The sequence below is a fragment of the Miniopterus schreibersii genome, assembly GCF_964146895.1.
Source record: "Miniopterus schreibersii genome assembly, chromosome: 3".
Classification (NCBI taxonomy): domain Eukaryota; kingdom Metazoa; phylum Chordata; class Mammalia; order Chiroptera; family Miniopteridae; genus Miniopterus; species Miniopterus schreibersii.
The window spans coordinates 28691534-28713517 of NC_138103.1; the positions used below are offsets into that span (position 1 = coordinate 28691534).

Genomic DNA, 21984 nt, shown 5'->3' on the forward strand with positions numbered 1-21984 from the left:
TCTCCCAGGTCAGTGGAAGCCAGCTTTGGCATACCACTGGGTGGGGCCCAGGATAAGAACATAGGGGGCTCCTGGTCCTTAAGTTCTAAGAGATGCAAGGAGGGAAAAGAGTGGTGCTGAGAGGGAGGTTGGAAGATACTTACTAACCTGAAGCTCACTGAAAGCAGGTGGGTGCAGGAGGAGGGAAGGTCTCTGAGCATGTGGACAAGGTTCCTTCTGCTGGGCCACAGCTGAGGAGACTGAACCCTAAGAAAGCAAGAAGGGGACAGGAAGCCCTAACCACCCAGTTTTTCTGTCTCACCTGTGAGTAGGAAGCCAAGGCAGGATCAGATTCTGCTGATCCACAAAGTCTGGTGGCCGAAGACATCACTGAAAGGAGAATCGAAAGGGCAAAAATGGTGCAGCTGCTATAGAAAACAGTTTAACAGTTCCTCAAAACATTAAACATAGAATTACCAGGTGGTCCAGTGTGTTAAGCATGTCTTTTTATTTTTTTGTATTTTGATGCTTCAACACCTGGGGCCTTGCTGATACTCAAGAGACCCCCGCCCCCCGCCCCCCCCCCCCCCCATTAGCTAATTCCTAGAGATTACAACTCACCGGCCTGTGGGCCTGTGAGTGGGCCTTTCATGTGCAAACCAACCAACCAATCCAGAGCCCACACCCCCAACCATCTCCATTATGGACTTTCCACTCCAGGCCACTATCCCCCTGCCCTAATCACCCCATGGCCAGGTACCACCCAATGAGGGCCAGACTCTATGACCCAGAGCTTGCCAAAATTATTTAACCTTGCCAATTCTAACCCTGCTTACACTGCCTTGCCTGTTCCTTCCCACAGAAAGCATAATAAAGGCTCTTGCCTACATTTTCCCCAGCTCCCTGTGCCTCCTAGCCAATTCTGGTGGTTCCTCATGTGGCCCTGTGTGACATGCTGTGCCTTCTGTTTCTAGGGATCACTTCCTTCATGACAGTGATTTCCATGTCTGCATGTCTTACCATACCTGATTAAAACAAATTCTGGATACCTTTAAAACACCCAGCAATTCTACTTCTAGGAATATACCCCAAAGATTTGAGAGCAGGCACCCAAACTAACACTTGTTCGTGAATGTTCATAGCAGCATTATTCATAATAGCCAAAAGGTGGAAGCAATCCAAATGTCCACCAAGGGAGGAACAGATAAACAATTGTGATATACTCAAAATGAACTGTTATTCATAAAAAGGAATGAAGCAACGATACATGCTACAACACAGCTGAACCTTGAAAACATTATGCTAAGTGAAAGAAGACAGGCACAAAAGGTCACAAGTTGTATGAAATACCCAGAAAACTAAATCCACAGAGACAGAAAGCAGATCAGTGGTTGCCAGGGGCTGGGGAGGGAGTGACTGCTTGATAAGTGCTCAGTTTTACTTTGGGGAGATGAAAATGTTTTGAAAATAGACACAAGTGGTTGAGCAACATTGTGAAACTTTCACACATATTAACTTGTTTGGTCCTCTTCAGATTTGGGAAGTACATCTTATTATTCCTTTAAATTCAGGTGTTCTGATTCAAAAGTTGATGCATCCCTCCCCTCTCCGCCCCTCCTCACTGCCCTCACCCTGCCCCAATCACAAACTGTGGAGAATAAATTCCTGTAAGGGAGGTTGACTCTTGGTTGTGGTGTAATCTACCATAACTGCAGGGGCAGCTCAGAAAGGGTATTTTACATCCTCCAGACACACTCTCCACCCTTCTACATCCTTCTCTGTAGAGGAAGCTGACCTTTATGCACCACACCAAGAAACTCCCTGGCTCTCTGGCTTCAGGGGAAGTTGACTAATGGGAGGTACCAGCAAGCTGGCTCATCCCTCTACTGGTACAGATACACTCATCAGGCCCAGGAACAATGACCTCTCCTTGCCCCTTCAAGTCTAGGAGGTATAATGGCTTCAGCCATCCCCAGCCCTGGGGTACTATACCAACCCTACCTCACCTACTCATTTATAAATAGTCCCTTTATTAAGTTCCCCTCAAGGGCCCCATTTTGAGTGTGTATGCCATCTATTTGCTTCAGGGCCTTGATGAGAAAGATAAACCTGCAAATCTCAGAGGCTTCACCCAATGAAAGGTTATGTCTTGCTCATGTTATAACCCATTGTGTGTGTACACATGTGTACAAACTCCAGGGGGGAGGGGCAGAGGAAATTGGGTTACAATGTATGGAAGAGAAGTTGTGGATGGAAGGCAGTCTATCCAGTCAGACTGAGGGTGTGTGTTTTTTTCCTGGAAGGCAGAGAGCACATTGACCTAGGTTGGCAACACCTCAGAAAGTGACTTTCCAGGTCAATGTGCACTCATCGTAACTGAAGGCTTGTCAACTGTGGAGAAATAGGATTTGTTAGCACTGGGCCATGGGATTGGAAGAGTAATTGCCCTAGAGGTGCTAATGCTTGCCCAAAGAAAATAATTTCTATTTCATTATCATTGACTTTAATACACAACTGCTAAGCATAAGGCAATGTACTAGACTTTCTGGGAGGTACAAATTTGATTCAGATATAGGGTCGCCCTCAAGATACTTGAAATTCCTTCTTATTTAAAATTTATTTTTAAACTAATGCACAGTAAAATTCATTCTCTTTGGTACACATTTCTACCAGGTTTTTAGTTTTTTTTCATTTGTATTTCTTTGCACATGTTTTATTGAGATATCATTCACGTACCATAAAATTCATTATTTTAAGTGTACAGTTCTGTAGTTTCCGATATATTCAGAGTTATGCAGCCCTCAACATTATTGTAAAATATTGTTATCACCCCAATAAAGAGATACCATACCTATTAGCACTCACTCCCTAGTCCCCTTTTCCTCCAGCCCTTGGCAACCACTAAATATTTTCTGTCTCTACGGATTTGCTTACTCTGGACATTTCATATAATGGAATCATACAATATGTGCTCCTTTCGATTTGTTTCACTTAGCATGTTTTCAAGTTCATCCATATTATATAGCATGTTCAGTACTTCATTCTTGTTTGTGGCTGAATATTTCACTGTATGTATACACCACCTTTTGTCTATTCATTCACAAGCTGATGGACATTTGGGTTGTTTCGACTTTAGGGCTATTATGAATAATGCTATGAACATCCTGATACAAATTTTTGTGTAGATGTATGTTTTCTCTTCTCTTGGGTTGATAAATATAATTTTAAACTGCAGCATATTTTGTGTAGCTATATCATACTAGACTGTAAACACACAACCATTTTACTAACATTGGAGATAATTTTTGTGTTTTTTAATTGATTTGAGAGGGAGAGAGAGACATCGATTTGTTGTTCCACTTATTTACACATTCATTGGTTGCTTCTTGTGTGTGCCCTGACTGGATATCGAACCCTCAACCTTGGTGCATCGGGACAACACTCCAACCAACTTAGCTACCCAGCCAGGGCTAGAGATAATATTTGAATAACCCAAGAGGATCATTGTAGAAACCAGAAGTCAGCCAGGAGTGGGGGCAAGTTGGCATTCCTTCCCTTGGGGGGGGGGGTGCTTAGGCAAAGGGCTGTGAGTGTTGAAAAAGAGAACTGGGAAGAGATGGCTTGGCAAATGAATGCCACATAAGGCTGTAGTCCCATTACCTTGAGTGTTTGCCATCAGGATTTTGGACCTAAGGGGGAGGCTCAGCTGTCCCCAGATTAAAGCCATCCATGTAACTTCGAGCCGCTTCCTGAGACAACCAAGAAGGGGCAGTATCTGGCCTTGAGGAGGTGATAAGCACCTCCACCAGACTCAAGAAACCCTGCACTGAGCTGTCCACCAGGGGACAGTAAGGACATGGCTTAGAGGCTCCAGAACCACTAAAAGAAGCTTGAATAGGGAACTGATAACCAAAGCCATCTGTACTGCTGCCATCCTCACAGGATAGGAAGAGAGGGAAGAGTAGGCCAATAAGTGATGCTGCTCAATGGGCTTCTGCCTGAGAAGCTGGGACCACTTGGGGGGGCTCTAGGGACCTGATGTCCTGTGTCCCTGAAGCACCTGTGGGGGTGGGTGAGGTGTAGTCCTCACCTTACCCCCAGCCTCTCCAGAACACTGCAGTCACTCCATTCCTTCTGCAGATGCATCATGGGGTAGAGGTGGGGGTTTGGGGGTATAAATCCAGGAACACCCTGCCTAGCCAAGGTGGCTGGTTGGCACTGGTTCCAGAGCTGTCTCAGTGGTGCAAAGTGAAACATTCAGTGCTTATCACCTCCTCAAGACCTCTGACCCCCTGCAGCCTTTTCTTCGGCACTCCAAAAACACCAGTTGTGTAGAGGGACTAACAAATATTTCTGAGCACCGACTATGTACCAGGTTCTATTCTAGGTGCTTGGGGATATAGCAGGTCACTGCCCTTGGGGAGCTTAGTCTAGTAATAGTGACAGACAAGGAAATAAGTAGAGACATGAATAGGTGAGATGACTTGAGACTACGGTAAGTTGCACTGAAAGAAGAAATAATAGGAGGGTGATCTGGGAAGGCCTTCCTGAGGAAGCAGCATCTGAGCTGGAGACCTGATGGCTAAGGAGACCACCACACTAAGATCCAGGAGAAGAGCAGAATATATTCCTTTCCTATTGCTGCTGTAACAAATTACTACAAACTCAGTGGCTCAAAACAACACAAATTACCACTTCACACCCTTAGTAGCCATAGGATGGCTACTATGAAAAAAAAATAACGTGTTGATAGGGCATAGAGAAATTGGAACTGTGCACTGTTCGTAGGAATGTAAAATGGTGCAGCTGCTGTAGCAAACAGTATGGTGGTTCCTCAAAATATTAAAAATAGAAGTATCATATGATCCAGCAATTTCACTTCTGGATATACACCCAAAATAACTGAAAACTGCCCTAGCAGGTTTGGCTCAGTGGTTAGAGTATCGGCCCTCGGACTGAAGGGTCCCGGGTTTGATTCTGGCCAAGGGTACGTACCTTGGTTGCAGGCGCCATCCCCGGCCTGGTTGGGACCCATGCAGGAGGTAACCAATTGATGTCTCTCTCACATCAATGTTTCTCTCTCTCTCTGAAAAAGCAATGGAAAAAAATATCCTCAGATGAGGATTAAAAAAAATTGAAAACTAAGTCTCAAAGGGATATTTGTACACCTATGTTCTCAACAGCATTATGCACAATAGCTAACAGCTGGAAGCAACCCAAGTGTCCACTGACAGATGAATGGATAAACGAAACGTGACATATCCATACAATGAAAAATTATACAGCCTTAAAAAGGAAGGAAATTTTGACATATGCTACAACATAGATGATCTTTGAGGACATGATGCTACATGAAATAAGCCAGTCACAAAAAGACAAATATTGCATGATTCCACTTACATGAGGTACCTAGTCAAAATCCCTATAGACAGAAAGTAGAATGGCAGTTTCCAGGAGCTAGGGGAGTGTGGAATGGGGAGTTATTGTTTAATGGGCATAGAGTTTCAGTTTTACAAGATGAAAAGATTTATGGAGATAGGGGATGGTGCTGGTTGAACATTATTAATGTATTAAATACCACTTAACTTAAAATGGTTAAGATGGTAAATGTTATATGTATTTTACCACAATAAAATGAATTGGAAAAAACCCAACAACTTTATAATCTTTCAGGTCTGGGGGATCAGAAGTATGAAATGGGTTTTATAGGGCTAAAAGGTGTCGCCAGAGCTGTTCCTTCTAGAGACTCTTGGGGGAAATCAGTTTCCTTGTCTTTTCCAGCTTCTCAAGGTTGCCTCATTTTTTGGCTGGTGGCTCCTGCCTCCATCTTCAAAGCACATAGCTCCAACCTCTGCTTCTGTCACATCATCTTCTCTCCCTCTGACCTTCCTGCCTCCTCAGGATTCCATTGGGCCCACTCAGATAATCCAGGACAATCTTCCCATCTCAAGATTTCTAAATCACATCTGCAAACTCCCTTTTGCTACACAGAGGTTCTGGGGATTAGGACATGGACATCTATGAGGGTCATTATTCTGTCTCCCACAGCGTATGCAGAGTAGTAGATGAGCTGAGGAAGGTTAGCAGGGAATTGGACACTTGGGATGTCCTATTAATCATAAATTATAACAGGGGAACCTTCTAATTTACTTTTTAATAAACCACCCAGACTGTTGGGTGAGGAATAGGTTGCAGGTAGAGATGTGTTAAGACAATAGGGAGTAGGTGTCCCTTTGTGCCTTCCACTTGTGTTCTAGGAACGTTCTGCCAGGGCAGCACCCGGGCATTGACTCCTTTGTTAGCAGCAGTGAGCTCAGGACAGCCTCACCAGCCTTCCAGGGTGACCAATAGCTGACCCACCAGTGGAATGCATGAATAGGATCACGTAGAGATGCCCCCCCACACACGGTTATGGTAACCACACGTAGGTTGCCCTGTTGCTATAGAAAACACCATAAATCAAGCACTTACAAGAAATCCTGTAGGAATAGCTTCCCGAGGGGCCCTAGTCGGAACTCTCCAACAGAGACACTTGCCGGACACCCTGCGGCCAAGGCGCTGCCTCAGTTCCCCTGCATCTTGGAAACACTCTTCGGGTGGTGAGGACTTACTTTACTCTTTGCCTTACTTTGCTTTACTCTGTCTGTTTTACTTAATGCTCCAATAAATAGTGTTTTGTTGCCTCAACTCCGTCTCAAGTGTGTGTGGTGAATGTGTATTCGACCTCCAAATTCTGTGGCCACATAAGATGTAGCCCCTTGTCGCTACAAGATGACAGAATTTGCTCACAGATTTGAGCTAGAAATGTCCACACTGGTGTGTGTTCTTCCTGAGAAGTCACCTGTTCCCCAGCCTGAAAGTCTGGGACATGGAGAACCAGGCACTCTCCAAGTAGGAGGAAAATGCCCAGTGGAACTATAAACAGGTGTGTCTGGGTAGCACATTTGAGGCTGGAAGCCTCTTTGTGGACCAAGGGCAAAACAGATAGGATAAAAATGATCTTGTGGTCCCGAGGTGCCCCATCCCTATGCCTGCCTGCTTAAGGAGGCTGTTTTCTCATTCCAGTTCTCTATCCCCTAGCCTTAGGGAAGGTCCTGGGGTTTTTCTGGAAGCATAATTTGGGAAAAAATGAGGAGGAGGCAGAATCACAAAGACAGAATTAGAGAGACAGGAAACCCCTGGGTGCTCCCTGCATTAGACTACACAGCCCTTAGCTATAGGATATATGAAGTCACTACAATCATTAAGGAGGTGACCATATGAGATTATCCTGGACCCTCTGGTAAATGGTAGATGTATCAACCCTCCATATGCATTTGTGTTTGTTTGTGAAGTTTGAGAACTGAGGATCCAAAAAGATTTAAAAAGGCATCTAGTTCCACCTTCAACCTGATGACTGAATATCCCTTCAACATTCTCATCAAGTCACCAGATGGCCTCTGCTAGCACATATCTAGTACCAGGGAGCCCACTACTGATCAAAGCAACCCATTCCATGGATGGACAACCCAAACTGTCAGAAAGTTCTTTCTTAAGTGTGTCTCCAATTGTGTCATTTCCACCATTCTGCCTCAGTGCTTCACTCTGGAGAGAAACAAAATAAATCTACTCCCTCTTCTCCAGGAAAGCCCTTCAGATAGTTACAGCCAGGGGCCCATTCTGGAAGGGAAGTCTCTCTGGTCCCTTTCCTCCTCTGCCTCCCAATCCTGGTCACTGTTTGACAAGCTCTAGTTTTTCCACATCCTTTTGCAGAGTGTGTGTCTAATGGGTGGGGAACATCTGGCCCACAGGCTGCATACAGCCCTCAAAATCATTTGGTCTGGCCCTGCCAAGGCAACCACAGGCAGGACTCAAAATTCAATAAATCTAGGAGCTTTTTCCATAGCTAATTTCTAAGTTGATAATTTTGTATGGCCCTCAAATGATGCTATAAATATCCAAATGACCCTTGGCAGAAAAAAGGTTCCCCACCCCTGGGCCTAGAAGTAGACCCAGAACTCCTGGTATGGCCTGACTGGCATAAAGGAAATGGGATCACCACCCCTTTACTTTTTCCAAAGCCCAGACTTCAGTTCCAGCAGCCTAAGATCCCATCCACTATTTTTAGCAGCTCCACCACACTCCTGATTCATATTTTGTATCCTGTTCAGTAAAACCTTAACTTTCATGACCACTGCTGTGTCATGAGCAGCATTAGTTTAAATGTATGCAGTATTCACTTAATTATGTCCCACTGCTTTACATTTATGTCTGGAAAATTATATGGTTATATTTTAATACTAAACACAAAAGAAGAATCTCATATTCTCTTCCTGAGGTTCAGGGGAACACAGATACTGCCAGAGCTACAAAGAAGTGGTAGAGTGGGAGCTGAGAATGGATCTGAATATCCAGCAGACTGTGAAGCATTTATTTTTCAGTAGTCTGTGTGGCCTCAAGTCAAATTTACAGACAGGAAGGCAGGATATTAGAGGGAAATACTATAGTGAAAAGGGCAGAAAATTGGAACCTAGCAAGCCCGATTCAAATCTCAGTCCTACCACTTCCCACTTGGGACCTTGGACAGGTTTGCCTCAACTTCTAGAGCATCTGTAGTAGGGGAAACTATATCCCAGTGTTCTACCTTAAACAGCTGTTCTCTGATGAAAGCGCTTTTCTATCTTGAAGTGCTGAAATAGCTCTTGATTAATAAGGTGTTATAGTACATTTTCTTCAGTGTCTTCACAGAATCCCTTTCTAGTCGCACACTCCTGTCTCTCCAACACAGCCAAGGAAGGCTGCCCCAGCTGTACACTTGGCCAAACTCAGGTCATAGCATAGGTGTCCTGGCCCCCTACCTGTTCCTTAGCAGTGGGAGGACCTGAGTTCTAATTCTGTCTTCGCCATGTAACTGAATTTCCCAGGGACCTCCCCAAAGCTCAGTTTCCTCATCTGTATAACCAGGATAAACACAGATGAGGGAGAGGGGGAGGGGAGAGGGGGAGGAGGAGAGGGGAGAGGGAGAGGGAGAGTTCTGTAAACCACAAGGGACAATAGTCATTAGGTACCTAGAGCGCGGATGACGAAACTCAAATCACAAACCGGAGCCCGGCCGGCCATCAGCCCGCTCAGGTAGAGGGTGACGGGAGACTCTCAGAAGTCTGCGCGCGGGAGAGACTGGTCCGCGCGAGCGGATTGGGCAGCTCCGAACGAGCTGAGCCTGAGAGAGGCGGAACTTCCGGCCGCCTCCGCAGCTGTTGCCAGGGAGATAGCCACTGGGAAGCGGAAGGATCTAGCGAATAGTCGACGCCCAGCGGGCGCGGGCTCTTTGGCTGCTATGGCTGTCTCGGAATCCCGTTGTCGGATTTGGTCCCTGTGTCCAGAGATGCCATCTGCCACCTTCTTCACCGCGCTGCTTTCACTACTGGTGTCCGCGCCCCGCCTGTTCCTGCTGCAGCCGCCCCTGCCGCCCTCCGGCCTCTCGCTGCGATCCGATTGCCTGCGCAACTGGCAAGGTGAGCAGGACCGCCCCGGCTCGCGGTGTCAGCCCTTTTCCTCCGACCTCGCCAGGCCCAGGGCTTCGGCCTCCCAGCACCCGCGCCGTCAGGCCTTACCTCCAGCTACTCCGTACGCATCATCATTCTCCCTACCCGGAGGACCAGCCCCATATTCCACGTCTTTGTCTTTCCAGATCCCCATCTTCGTCGTCACTGTAACCTTTCCCTACTCTAAATTGTTCCCTTCCCTGTCTCCACAGGTTTCATTCACCCATACTCGATTTTCGAGGAGAAGGGTTTTTCCTCTCCCTCTCCCTTGTCATATACACACTTAAGTCTGCTTTAGGGCCTAACCCCCACTGAAATTTTTTTCTCGAGCCTTCATCAAGACATTACAACTTTATCTGTGGCTACCCCTATAAGCGTCTTGGCCTCTTGAGGTTTAAGATTTCTTCTGCTTCGTTTGTATCTTAATCCTGACTCAGATTCCCAGCTCATGGGGAGGGGCATCTTGTGCCTTTGGGAGAGGTGTTTGTTTTCTTTGGGGGAGAGAAATTTGCAGACCAATTAAGTAGAAACATCTGCAATAAAATCCCATTCTTTTCTGGGGAGGAAATGGGAAATTTATATGACCCTTGCTGTTTTGCAAAGCACACTCACATGCATTAAACTCATTTAATCCTCTCAATGATCCCATGATGTAGGCTTTATTATTGTCCATTATTTAGCTTTGGAAGTATTCAACAAATAATGGCATACTCTTTAGATAATGAAGTCTAACAGAGATGGCCTGACTTAGGGTCATAGCCTGCCTCCCTGTTCAAATCTAAAACTTTCCCCCACTGGGACACAGAGCATGTCATAGGCAGTTGCAAACTGAGCTCCCCTTTTTTCTTTAATTTACAGCTTCTCTGAGTGTGGGATTCATGGGCATATGAGTATTAGACACATAAAAGACCTTTAAAGGCCTCAAGTATAATATGTTATTTCACAATGAGGAAACAAGCCAAGAGGCTCTGTGACTTGACTAAGCTCAGCCAGTAACTTGACTAAAGTCAGCCAGCCTGCACACATAGAGTCAAGATTACACTCCAAGTTTTCAGGTTCCTAAGTCCAGTATTACTGCCACTTCACCAGTCCCCCTCCTTCAGTTTAATGTTTTGGCCTATAAGGACATAAAAGTACATAAGAGATGACTGCTTTTAGAAATATAAAAGTGAAATTCTTTTCTGTCTTATTGCACATAAAGTGTCACTCTACCTGTAGGATTGGGTAAGCACTCTCAAGGAAGACTTCTGAGTTTTACATCTATATTCTTAGTGATAATTTTTATATCTTTTATATCTAGATTATAGTGATAATCTTTATAGGTGCAAAATAATTCATGGTCCCTTTTTTCTTCCTCTGAACAGCCACTATGGAAGGAGAGGTCAGGATTACAGCCGAGGAGACTGGCACACAGAGTGTTAAGGGACACCCACTCAATCCACCCTGAAGCTGTTACAATTAATTAACCCTCAAACTGCCTGGTGAGATAGGTCAGTATTAAAACCTAAAAAGGGGGCATAAAGCAAATTACAAATTTGAAGATCATCCCATGCTAAAAAGTGTTACTTATTTTTTCACGTGGAAATCAGTTACTGATAAGACTTACTCCAGGTGTGGGAAAGAGCAGGGATTTAAACATTCAAGCCTCTATTTGGAGTCTTAGGTTCTGATCATTGTTGCTTCCCACTGCTTATCTTGGCTCCTGGCTGATTTTCACTGGTTCTCAGTTGTTTATTATGGGAGCTACTCCCCCTTTTCTAGGTGGGTTGTAACTTGGAGCAACCCACTGTCAGCCTCTAACCCAGCTCCCTCTGCAGTTTACAGGCTGGTGACCTACATATTTGTCTATGAGAATCCAGTCTCCCTGCTCTGCGGTGCTATCATCATCTGGCGCTTTGCTGGCAATTTTGAGAGAACCGTGGGCACCGTCCGTCACTGCTTCTTCACCGTGATCTTCGCCCTCATCTCCGCTATCGTCTATTTGTCATTTGAGGCCGTGTCATCACTGTCCAAGCTGGGGGAGATGGAGGATGCCAGAGGTTTCACCCCAGTGGCTTTTGCCATGCTGGGAGTCAACGCTGTCCGCTCTCGGATGAGGAGAGCCCTGGTATTTGGCATGGTTGTACCTTCAATGCTGGTGCCGTGGCTCCTGCTATGTGCCTCCTGGCTCATTCCCCAGACCTCTTTTCTCAGTAATGTCTGTGGACTTGGAGTTGGGCTAGCGTGTATCCTTCCTAGAAGGGAACGATAGAATGATGACATCCCAAAGGGTGGACCAAGTTGGAGGGTCTACAGGGGTCATGTAGGTAAAGCCGTGGGCTCAAATATAGATAATCTGGATTCTAGCATTCAGCTTTGAAAACCATGTGGCCCTGGGTGGGTTGGTTGCTTCCCTCTTCTAGGCTAGAATTTCCTCATCTGGAAAGTATTAACATAGCTATCTTTTTGTGCCTGCTTAGTACGGCCAGTTAGGAAAATATTCTAATATGGCCCTGGCTGGTATGTCTCAGTGGTTAGAGCAGCGGCCTGTGCACTGAAGGGTCAGGAGTTTGATTCCCGGTCACAAGCACTACCCGGGTTGCAGGTTCGGTCCCCCGCCCCAGGGTACATGCAGAAGCCAACCAATCAATGTGTGTCTCTCACATCAGTGTTTTCCTGTCTCCCACCACCCCTTCCCTTGCTTTTTTCTCTAAAAATCAATAGAAAAAATATCTTCAGTGAAGATTAACAACAACAAAAAGTTCTTATATTTTTCCTTGTAAACTAAGGTGTAAATGTGCGTTTGACTAATTATGTTAAGAGTTTTCATTGGAAGAATCTGAAATACCCATGAACTGGATATGTTCCATGAAAGGAATAGGAAACAGGTTTGTTTGTTTTAGTTTTTGTTTGGGTTAGTCTTTTTTTCAGTAAAAAACACATACACACAAAAAACAACACTTTTTTTTTTTTTTTATGATAGGCTTTTACCATATAGGTGGTTAAAAAGTTAGGATAAGCCCACTGGTGTGGCTTAGTGGTTGAGTGTCCACCTATACACCAAGAGGTCCCGGTTCAGTACTCGCTTGATCCCCAGCAGAGGGAGTGCAGGAGGCAGTCAACGTTTCTCTCCCTCTCCCTTTCTCTGTAAAATCAATAAAAACTTATTAAAAAACAAACAAAAAACTTAGGGTAAGTTTTACATCACTTGTATAAATATTCTTGCATTTGGGGGAGGGGGGTAACTAAAATACAAAGTGGGTTACTTGTTTTAAATTAAATTAATTTTATTTTAATAGAGAGGAAGGGAGAAGGAGAGAGAGAGAGAGAGAGAAACATTGATGTGAGAGACAAACATTGATCAACAACCTCCTGGACGCCCCTTACTAGGGATTGAGCCCACAACCTGGGCATGTTCCTTGACCGGGAATTGAACAAGCAACCTTGGGACAACGCTCAACCAACTGAGCCACACTGGCCTGCACATCACATCAGAATTTGTAGTGTTGGGGTTAGACAGATGCATTCCTAAAATCTCTCTTAATTTGTGATTCAATTAGCTATTAGGATAGGTAGTGTATAAATAAATACATATTGATAACAGCTATTATTTTTCTATTTTAATTTAATTTTATTGCTTTTAAATCTTTTTCCTAATATGAAAATTTAAATCCCCTGTAAATACTACTGCATCCCACAAATTTTGATATGTTGTGTTATCATCATTTAGTTAAAAGCATTTTCTAATTTTCCTTGGGATTTCTTTGACCCAGGGGTTATTTATAAGTGAGTTGCTTAATTTCTAAATATGTGGTGATTTTCAGATTGTATGTGAAAAGAATATGCATTCTGCAGTTGGTGGGTATAGTGTTTAATATATGCCAGTTAGGTCAAGGTGTTGATATTGATGTTGTTCAAGCCTTCTATACCCTTATACCTGCTCTCTCAATTACTGAGAGACAGTTGAAATCTCCAACTAAAATTGTGAATTTGTCTATTTTTTCCTTTCAGTTCTCATCAGCTTTTCCTTCAAATATTTTGAAACTATTATTGGATGCATACACATTTAGGTTTGTTATGTCGTCTTAATGAGTTCCCCCTTTATGATTATGAAATTGACTCTTTTGATCTCTGTTAATATTCTTTGCCCTAAAGCCTTTGTTGTCTGGTACTAATATAGTTATTCCAGCTTTCTGCTTTCTTAAAATTGGGATTTGCATGGTATATATTTTTCCATCCTTATATTTTTAATGTGTCTTTATATTCAAAGCATGTTTCTTGTAGATAGCATATTGTTGGTTCTCCAGTCTTTGCCTTTTAAATGGCATGTGTAGTTCATTTACATTTAGTGTAATTATTGATATGATTGGGGTTAAGTCTACCAGCTTGCTCTTTGTTTTCTCTTTGTCTCAAGTGTTCTTTTCCCCCCTCTTCTGCCTTCAATTATATTTTTTAGTATTCTACCTTCTCTGTTTGATTATTTATCTCTTTGTCTTATTTTTTAATAGTTGCTCTAGAGTTTACAATAAACACTTGTAGTTTATTGCAGACTCCTTTCAGATAATACGAGGTGGGGCAAAAGCAGGTTTATAGTTGTTAGTAGGTGAAATACAGTTTATTCTTGTATTATTATTTATTATATTGTTTTCCATATGAACAACTGTAAACCTACTTTTGCTCTACCCTGTATACCACCTCTCCCCCCCTTACCTAGCTGTTGCTACTCACAATTTAGGGTTCAGCATACACATTATTCTGTAGAGAAAGCCTTCCATGATCTCTCTGGACTAGGTTAGGATCCCCAGCAGGCTCTTCAATAGATCAGCTTTTGCTTCTCACCACTTAATCTACCCCAGTTATTTACTCCTTGCCTGACATTTATTATTTATTCCTTAGTTCCTGGTATATGTTACATATTCAATAAATATTTGTTGGAGGGAGGGATGGATGGATGAAGGCTAAATCTTGGTGGCTTCCTAGGCAGTGATGGGGTGACACAGATGACCCAAGTGTTATCACATCACTGGGGGTACTGACAGTGTGGAGGAAGTGCTGCCAAAGAGACCCACATGAAGTTCACTTGGTCATATTGAGGCAGGGTGCCTTCTATTTGGGACAAAAGTGCAAGAAGATATCAGTCCCCTCCATAAGGTATTAGGACAGTCTCTGCCTCATCCCACTACAAGGGCAGGTGTATGCTGGCTTCTGACTGCAGGGGTTAAAGGGGCTCAAGAAATGGGGTGGGTTGGCATAAGGGGAGGAGAAGTGTTAGCACGTATCTGCCCTCTTCTTGTTTTAAAGACTTTTATTGTTTTGGGTTTTCTTAAAAGAGGAAGGGGGAAAGAGAGAAACATCGATGTGACAGCAAAACATTGATCGGCTGCCTCCTGCACAATCCCTACTGGGGATCGAGCCCTCCACCTGGGCATGTGCCCTGACCGGGCATCCCCCTGCCCAGGACGATGCCCAATCAACTGAGCCACACCAGCCAGAGCTCTGCCCTCTCCTTTTGCTGGGCCCTGTTCTCCCTCAGATATAGGTGATGGAAACTCAACTTTTGTTTTCCTCTGAGCTTGAAATACCAGGCAGTTTATGGTGGAAAAAGCACTAATGCCCCTGTGTAATAAATGTGGGAACCTGTATTCTTCTCTGGGGAGTGTTCAGCCCTCCTCTCTTTAGCTGCCTCCAATTTTACTTAATATGCCAACCTCAGATGGCCTCACATACTGCTATTCCCTCGACCTCTCAGAGCAAGTAGCATTGAAGCTCGACCAGAAGTTCCCTTTCAGCCTTATGAGGAGGATTTCAATGTTCAAGTACATCTCAGGCTCTTCAGCTGAAAGAAGGGCAGCCCAGAACCGGAAGTAAGTTACAGAACTCTTAAATCTTATTCTTAAAGTAATTCCAGGGCCTGTAGAAGGTATAACTGGTTCAGTGTCATGGGGAAAAAAAGAGCAGGACATGAATGGCCTTAGGCCTCAAAAATCTATGCACAGACATCTTCTGAGCACTCGAGATTCTGCCCAACGGCATCTGAAGTAGGGAGTGAGCAGGAATGGGAAGAAGAAGGCATTAGAAGCACACATGAGTGACTTGTAGCAGACTGAGCGAGGGCGTGGCCCTGTCTAATGTTATTACCAACCCTCAGCACACAAGCACTCTGCAGGTTGGATTGGGCTCTAGCGTGGCACACTGGTAAGAAGCATAGATAGTCCACACAGCTGACTTGGTGGCTTGGGAGGTAGCAGAGCCTGAAACCTGAAAGGTAGGGTTTTCTTGGCCACCCAACAAGAGAAGGTGAGGTTTACTGTTTTCTAGTACAGGCTCATTCTCAATGAAAGTATTAGGCAAGCCGACGGAGCTCTTGTAGCATCCTTCCTTCCTTTTAGAGGAGACCTGAAGAGGACCAGCTTTTCTCCATGTAACATGGGCAGGAGAGCTCAGTCTAGAGCTAGGATCTCCTGCTTCCAGGTCTTCCTTACTCCCATTCTACTGTGCTACACTGCTGGCCTCTTGTTCTCTGGTTTCTGCCCATGCAGAGACTACACTGTAAGAGGTTTTCTTTCCTTCTACAGTTCCTCCAAAAGGAAGGGCTCACTGTGAAGTCAAAATGTCATTGGCCCCTTTCTGCCTTCATCCATCTGTGGAGTAAAATTTGCCCTCTGTAACTGCCTGGATATGGGGTTTGGGTTAAATTGGAAGCTGCTCTTATTTCAGGAGGTGGATGTTCTCAGTCTTCACCAGCTCAAGGCTCTTTGACCATTTTTTCTAAGGCACATGTTTGGGGGATGTGGGTAACTGTAAAAAACAAAAATGAACATTCACCCACTTTGCTTCAGGCAAGTAATTCCGTGGGGCTAAAGTGTGGGAGACTGTTTAAATATAGAATGAGGTGAATTGTGGCATTTGGGCTTTTAATTGTTCTCATAGAACCTAGAGAGGGCTTAAGGGGTACTTGAGTACAATCTCTCACTTTGTGATAAGAGTCCCCTCTAAAACAGCTGGCAGTGGTCACAGTCACCCAGACTTAAGGTACACCCCCTGGTGGCTGGGAGTTCACTCTCCAAGGCAACCGCTGATGAGAAAGTTCTTCCACGTTGAATTGCAGTCACCACTCCATAACTGTGACTCACTGGTGCCATGTGTGATCCTGCTTCACCCTGAGGCGCAGATCTGGGTGGGGGACATGGTAATTTTTTCAGTTCCTCCCATGTTTGATCCCTCATTATCCTAGCCTGCCATAGGCACCCAGAACAGAACGTGGTGCCAGGTGGCCTGACAGTGGCACACAGGCAACATTAGAATGTGTGTGTTTGGGCAATTGACGTGGCTGTCTGGACAGCTTTGCGCCCCTGGAGGCTCTTGTCCAGCTTCCAGTAGGCCAAAGCCTCTACATTTAAAAATATCCCAGAAGAAGTGTTGTTACGTGTCCCATGTCTGAAATTACTTGTACGTTTGATTTGCAAGGTTAAGTTTTAATTAAAATGTATACAGGTTCAGTCCAATTCCCTAACAGACATCAGTGGTGTTGGCATTTGTTCTCCATGTTTGGTACTTTGCACAAAAGTTCAGAGGATAAAACTTAGGCTATGTCTCCATTCACAGTCCCAGCCACATGTGTCCATGTTGGGGTCAATAACCTCAGCACAGATAGCTCCCAACATCTGTCACTTTGGTTTCTTTCAGCCAGGACTTTGTTTATTCCTGAAATCACAGGTAGAAAATCTCAGAGCAGACAAGGCCTGGGCCCAAGCCCTGTGCTACCCTATTAGAGCCTTCCCACCCTCCTTCCCACAGGGATGGTTCCTTTCTCTTTGGGTAAAATTGCTGAGCCAGCCACTGACTATTGTGATATGGTCCCCCTCTCCATCTAGTTTGCAAGCTGCTATAAGCAGGTTACACTCAGGTGGTCTCAGTCATGAGCCCAATATCCCTCCCTCCTGCTGGCTTGCTGTAGGACCATGAATGGGCCCTTCCCTCTCTGGGCATCTGTTTTCTGTTTGGTTGAGTTTAACCTTTCTCCCTGCTTAGTACTTAGAGCCAGTTACTGTGATGTCCAAAGCATGTTATAATATTAAGCAGCACAGTGACCCCAAGTTTTTCTCATGTAGAATGACAGCTAGGGGTGCTGTGTGCATTGGCATTTCTAACTGAATGACCATTTTCTCTCTTATTCCATTCCAGGCTGAACCCTGTACCCGGCTCATACCCCACACAGAGTGGCCACCCTCACCTGTTTCCAAGCCACCCCATTGCCCAGATGCAGCATACCAGTGACCACAAACTAGCTTCCTGGCCAGCCTATGCTCCTGGTCACATGCCCAGCCTGCCTCCCTACCAGCCTGCCTCCGGCCTGTGTTATGTGCAGAACCATTTTGGCACAACCCCTAACTCCTGTGTCTACCCAGGTTCCACAGGGGCCTCCTTAGGAGTACAGCCCCCTACACCCCTCAACTGCCCTGGCACTGAATATTCCGGGGCCCTGCCCACTCCAGAGACTACAGGTTCCAAGGAGGGCTCAAGGGTCCTGATCCCCTAATGGGAAATTATCTTACATCTTGATCTTTTTTTTTTTTAATATATCTTTATTGATTTCAGAGAGAGGAAAGGAGAGGGAGAGAGAGAGAGATAGAAACATCAATAATGAGAGAGTCATTGATCACTGCCTAGCCCGCAACCCGGGCATATGCCCTGACAGGGAATAGAACCCCGATCGCCTGGATCCTAGGTTGACGCTCAACTGCTGAGCCACGCTCGGCCAGGCTTTTTTTTTTTAATATATCTTTATTGATTCCAGAGAGAGGAAGGGAGAAGGAGAAAGAAAGAGAGAGAGAGAAATATCAATGATGAGAGTCATTGATCTGCTGCGTCTTGCACGCCCCTGACTGGGGATCAAACCACGATCTCCTGGATCCTAGGTCAGTGCTCAACTGCTGAGCCATGCCTCGAGCCACGGGCCTTGACCTTCTGAAGAAGGTTCTCTCTGAGCTAAGTTTTTCTTAACAAAAAATTATTGAACACCTCTATGTGCTAGGCTCTGTGTTGAGTACTTTGATATATGTCCTTTCATTCTCATGACAACTTTGTGAAGTATAGTTTATTGTCACCAGTTTATAGCTGCAGAAGCAAGACTGATTACATGAAGTCGCCTAACTCTGTAGTGGCACCGCTTGGCTTCTTGACTCCAGGGCTCCTCCCACCTGCTGTCCTGCCTCCCAAAGAATGAATACCTGGGAAAAGAGGGCCTGGGCTGTCAGTAGCTGCCAATGGCTAGTTTCAGCTCTGTATTTCCTTCCTGTCACTGTGTATAGTGCTCTTGATTGTATAGTGTCTGTGTCTACCCTTTGGGAGCTCCCAGCTGGTGTGCTCAGCAGTCCTCAGGCCTGTGTAGTGTTTTTCCCCTGCAGTGACCGCCCACACCCCCTTAAGACTTCTGCTGCAGAAGTGGTGAGAAGGACCAGTGTGCACCACAGCAGCATGCTGGTCCATCCATAGTGTTGATTACCTTTATATAAAGAAACCACCTCTAACCTGCCATTGGTCTGTGGTCTCTGTGGTCTGGCTGGGGATTATGGAGTAGGATTTGGGCATGGGTGATGGAGGGTTTGATGGCGAAGAGGAGAGAGAGCAGGGGTCAAGTCAGGCAAACGGCCTCCACCCAGTGGGGAGCTGATACGGGAATGAGTTGCAAAGATGCTGGGAGAGCTGAAAGGGCAAACAGGAAGGTTTGGCAGCCTTGGGATTGGTGACAGCAGGAAGCCACTATTAGGGAAGAGAAGGTGTTACCAGAGCTTCAAGTGGGATCGCCAAGGACTGTCTGCTAAGACCTTATACTGTGGAGTGAATGATACGGGCACTGGCAGCTACGGCATCTGAAGCAAGAGTGGGAGAAGAGCCCTAGCTTCTCTGCCTAACATCAGGGTCTCCCATGGGCAAAATTAACCAGGGACCTTTTGGCAAGTGAGCCCATGAAATGTAGCTTAGGGTAGGGGGTGGCTCTGATGCAGAACCGACAGGAATGTGAGCAAACAGGCGCTTGACCAGCCTCAGGAGAGCACATGGCTTCTAATAAGCCATCAGCTGGAGCTGCTCGCAGGCTCACATTGAGAAAGCTTGCCAAGTAGCTGGGGTTTTGATGGATATCGTAACATATTTGTTAATTTCAGGAGCCCGATGGCCTACTCTGAGCTGGCTCCTTGATAGGTTCTGGGTATTAGAGGCACATAAGACACATACAAATCCACCCAGCCCTGATGAGGGCAGGCAGTGACAGGCACCTAGGTGACCTGCACTAGATGGGGTGGGGGATAAAGTAGAGGGTGACCCCAGCTGGATTGTGAATTAGGGTTGCCAGCCAAGGAGTTGGGTGCTCAGGCTACAGCTGGGATTTGTGTGCAGTCAGAGCAGGTCAGGCAGGGCCTGGCCTGGGGCCTCCATCCACACTTGGCACTTTCCCATAGTGTCACTCAGTGAACACAGGCTGCTGTGTGTTCCTTAGACTTTTTCTCTCCACACCAGTCCCAGACCTGTACCTGGAAGCAGATGAGGGGGCCACCTGCTCCTAGTGTGGAAATGTGACATCCCTTATGTCTGGCCTTCCTGCGTGGACTGTGCTGTGGAGCTGCGGAAGCTGCAGGCCTTGGAGATGGCCTGGCTGGGGGGCCCCTCTCACCTGTGAGGGTTCTCGGGTTATTCAGTTCAACCATCTCCTTCATCCCTGGTTTTACTAATGGGGTTCCAGGGAGGGAGGATGGAGTTGGCAGAGCAGCCAGCAGCAGCAACCAACTTGGGCCCCTACCACAACTGCTGCCCTAAGACATGTTCTTTGTTCTGGACTTCTGTTGGTTTGGCCACAGCTAACAGCAGGAAGCCTGTACTGAGGTCAGAGGGGGCCACTTCTTCAATATACATTTTAGAGGACCTAGAGGGGATCCAGAGCCCCTCCCCCATTCGCCTATTGAATCATCCACTAGTGTGTCCCATGTTTGAAAACATTGAGTGTCTGCCAATCCTCAGGCTGGGGCTAGAGACTGAGATGAACGTATAAATCCACCCAGACTGGTGAGGGCAGAGAACCCCCAACACAAGGCTGATGCTCAACAAATCTTTGTTGAATAACTGAGTGAACAGGTGGTCCCTGCCTTTGGAAAGCTCAGGCCAGGGCTGGGGGAAGGGAATGGACAAAGAATTGTAATTCAGCAACACTTGACAGGTGCTCAGAGGTCCTCTAGACCAGCTGGAGAGCTGGAGAGCAGGGATCAGTTAGATACAGAGCACACACCCTGCCACAGAAAGTGGGCTTTGGAGGGAGGGAAGGACTGCACCAACCATGTCTTGTGGCTGTTGTTAGGAGATGAAGAATACAGCACATTCAGCATAAGGGAAAGCCATTATTCCCTGCACTCCAAAAACCTCTCCTATCCCTTTCAAGGCAGGGCCCACTACAGCCAGAGAAGCTTCCAGACTTTGTCCAGTTTCTTTTCTTCACCAGCGGGAGGCAGCAGAGAAGCAGAATTGAACCATGGCAACCCCTAAGAACCTTCCCTGGAGCAGGCTGGGGATAGGAGGGAAAAAGCTTGCTGCTGTCCTGGCAGAACTCACCAATCAGATTTGTGGACAACTACAGAACAAGATAAGGGCTGTGAAATGCACATAGGAGCAATTCTGTGAGGATTGTACCTTCAATCACCTTTTCTCCCTCCCTCTCTCTTTATTTCTCTCCCCCCCTTTTTTCTTTCTTCCTCCCTCCCTCTCTCTTCTTTCTTTCCCTTCCCCCTTTTTTTTTTCCTCTGAAAATTATAATGTATTTAGAGCTGCAGAAACCTTCAGGTAAACATAAATGAGACTTGCGTATACAGGGTCCGTTTTTTAACCTCATAGGTCCACTGGAAAGTAACATCGATACTCCTGAAAGATGACAGCTTCAAATTTGCAGAACCCACAAATTAAAGCAATCAGCTCTACATAAAATATCTAGAAATTTAGCTGGCATTTTCCTCCCTCCCTCCCTCCCTCCCTCCCTCCCTCCCTCCCTCCCTCCCTCCCTCCCTCCCTCCCTTCCTTCCTTCCTTCCTTCCTTCCTTCCTTCCTTCCTTCCTTCCTTCCTTCCTTCCTTCCTTCCTTCCTCCCTCTTTCTTTCACAAACACTGTGTCAGCAACTACTAAGTTCCAGACCTGTGCTGGGCTCTGGGGAGATGGAAAAGAACCAGCCCTGTCTCGGATGCACTCATAGTTCATTAAGGGAGACATGTTTTGTGGAGTGAGACGAAAAGGAGCCCACCTGGGAGGGTCACAGAAGAGACTTCTGGGAGGAAGAGAGTTAACCAGACAAGGGAAGGACCAGGAGGACAGAGGATGACAGTGTGAGCAAAGATAGGAAAGTAAGGGGTCCAGTAGGTGGGATGAAAATTGGAGCACAGAGGCTGAGAGGGCAGATAGGAAATTGATGGTTTCAGTAGCCCAAGCTGGAAGTGATGAGAACCTGGCCTGAGGCCCTGGCAGT

General features: G+C 45.8%; 1 protein-coding gene across 2 annotated transcripts; it reads left to right on the forward strand.

The window, feature by feature from the left end:
• Positions 1-9229: 9229 nt before the first annotated feature.
• Positions 9230-19017, forward strand: RHBDD2 (rhomboid domain containing 2). Of its 2 annotated transcripts, none has more exons than XM_081133316.1 (4): positions 9230-9473; positions 11321-11728; positions 15196-15346; positions 17667-19017. In XM_081133316.1, the coding sequence occupies exons 1-4, from the start codon at positions 9296-9298 to the stop codon at positions 18019-18021; spliced, it is 1092 nt and encodes a 363-aa protein (XP_080989442.1). In that variant the 5' UTR covers positions 9230-9295; the 3' UTR covers positions 18022-19017. The 2 variants fall into 2 exon arrangements, with proteins under 2 accessions (XP_080989442.1, XP_080989443.1); XM_081133317.1 differs by lacking the exon at positions 9230-9473 and adding an exon at positions 10952-10993.
• The last annotated feature ends 2967 nt before the right edge of the window (positions 19018-21984 follow it).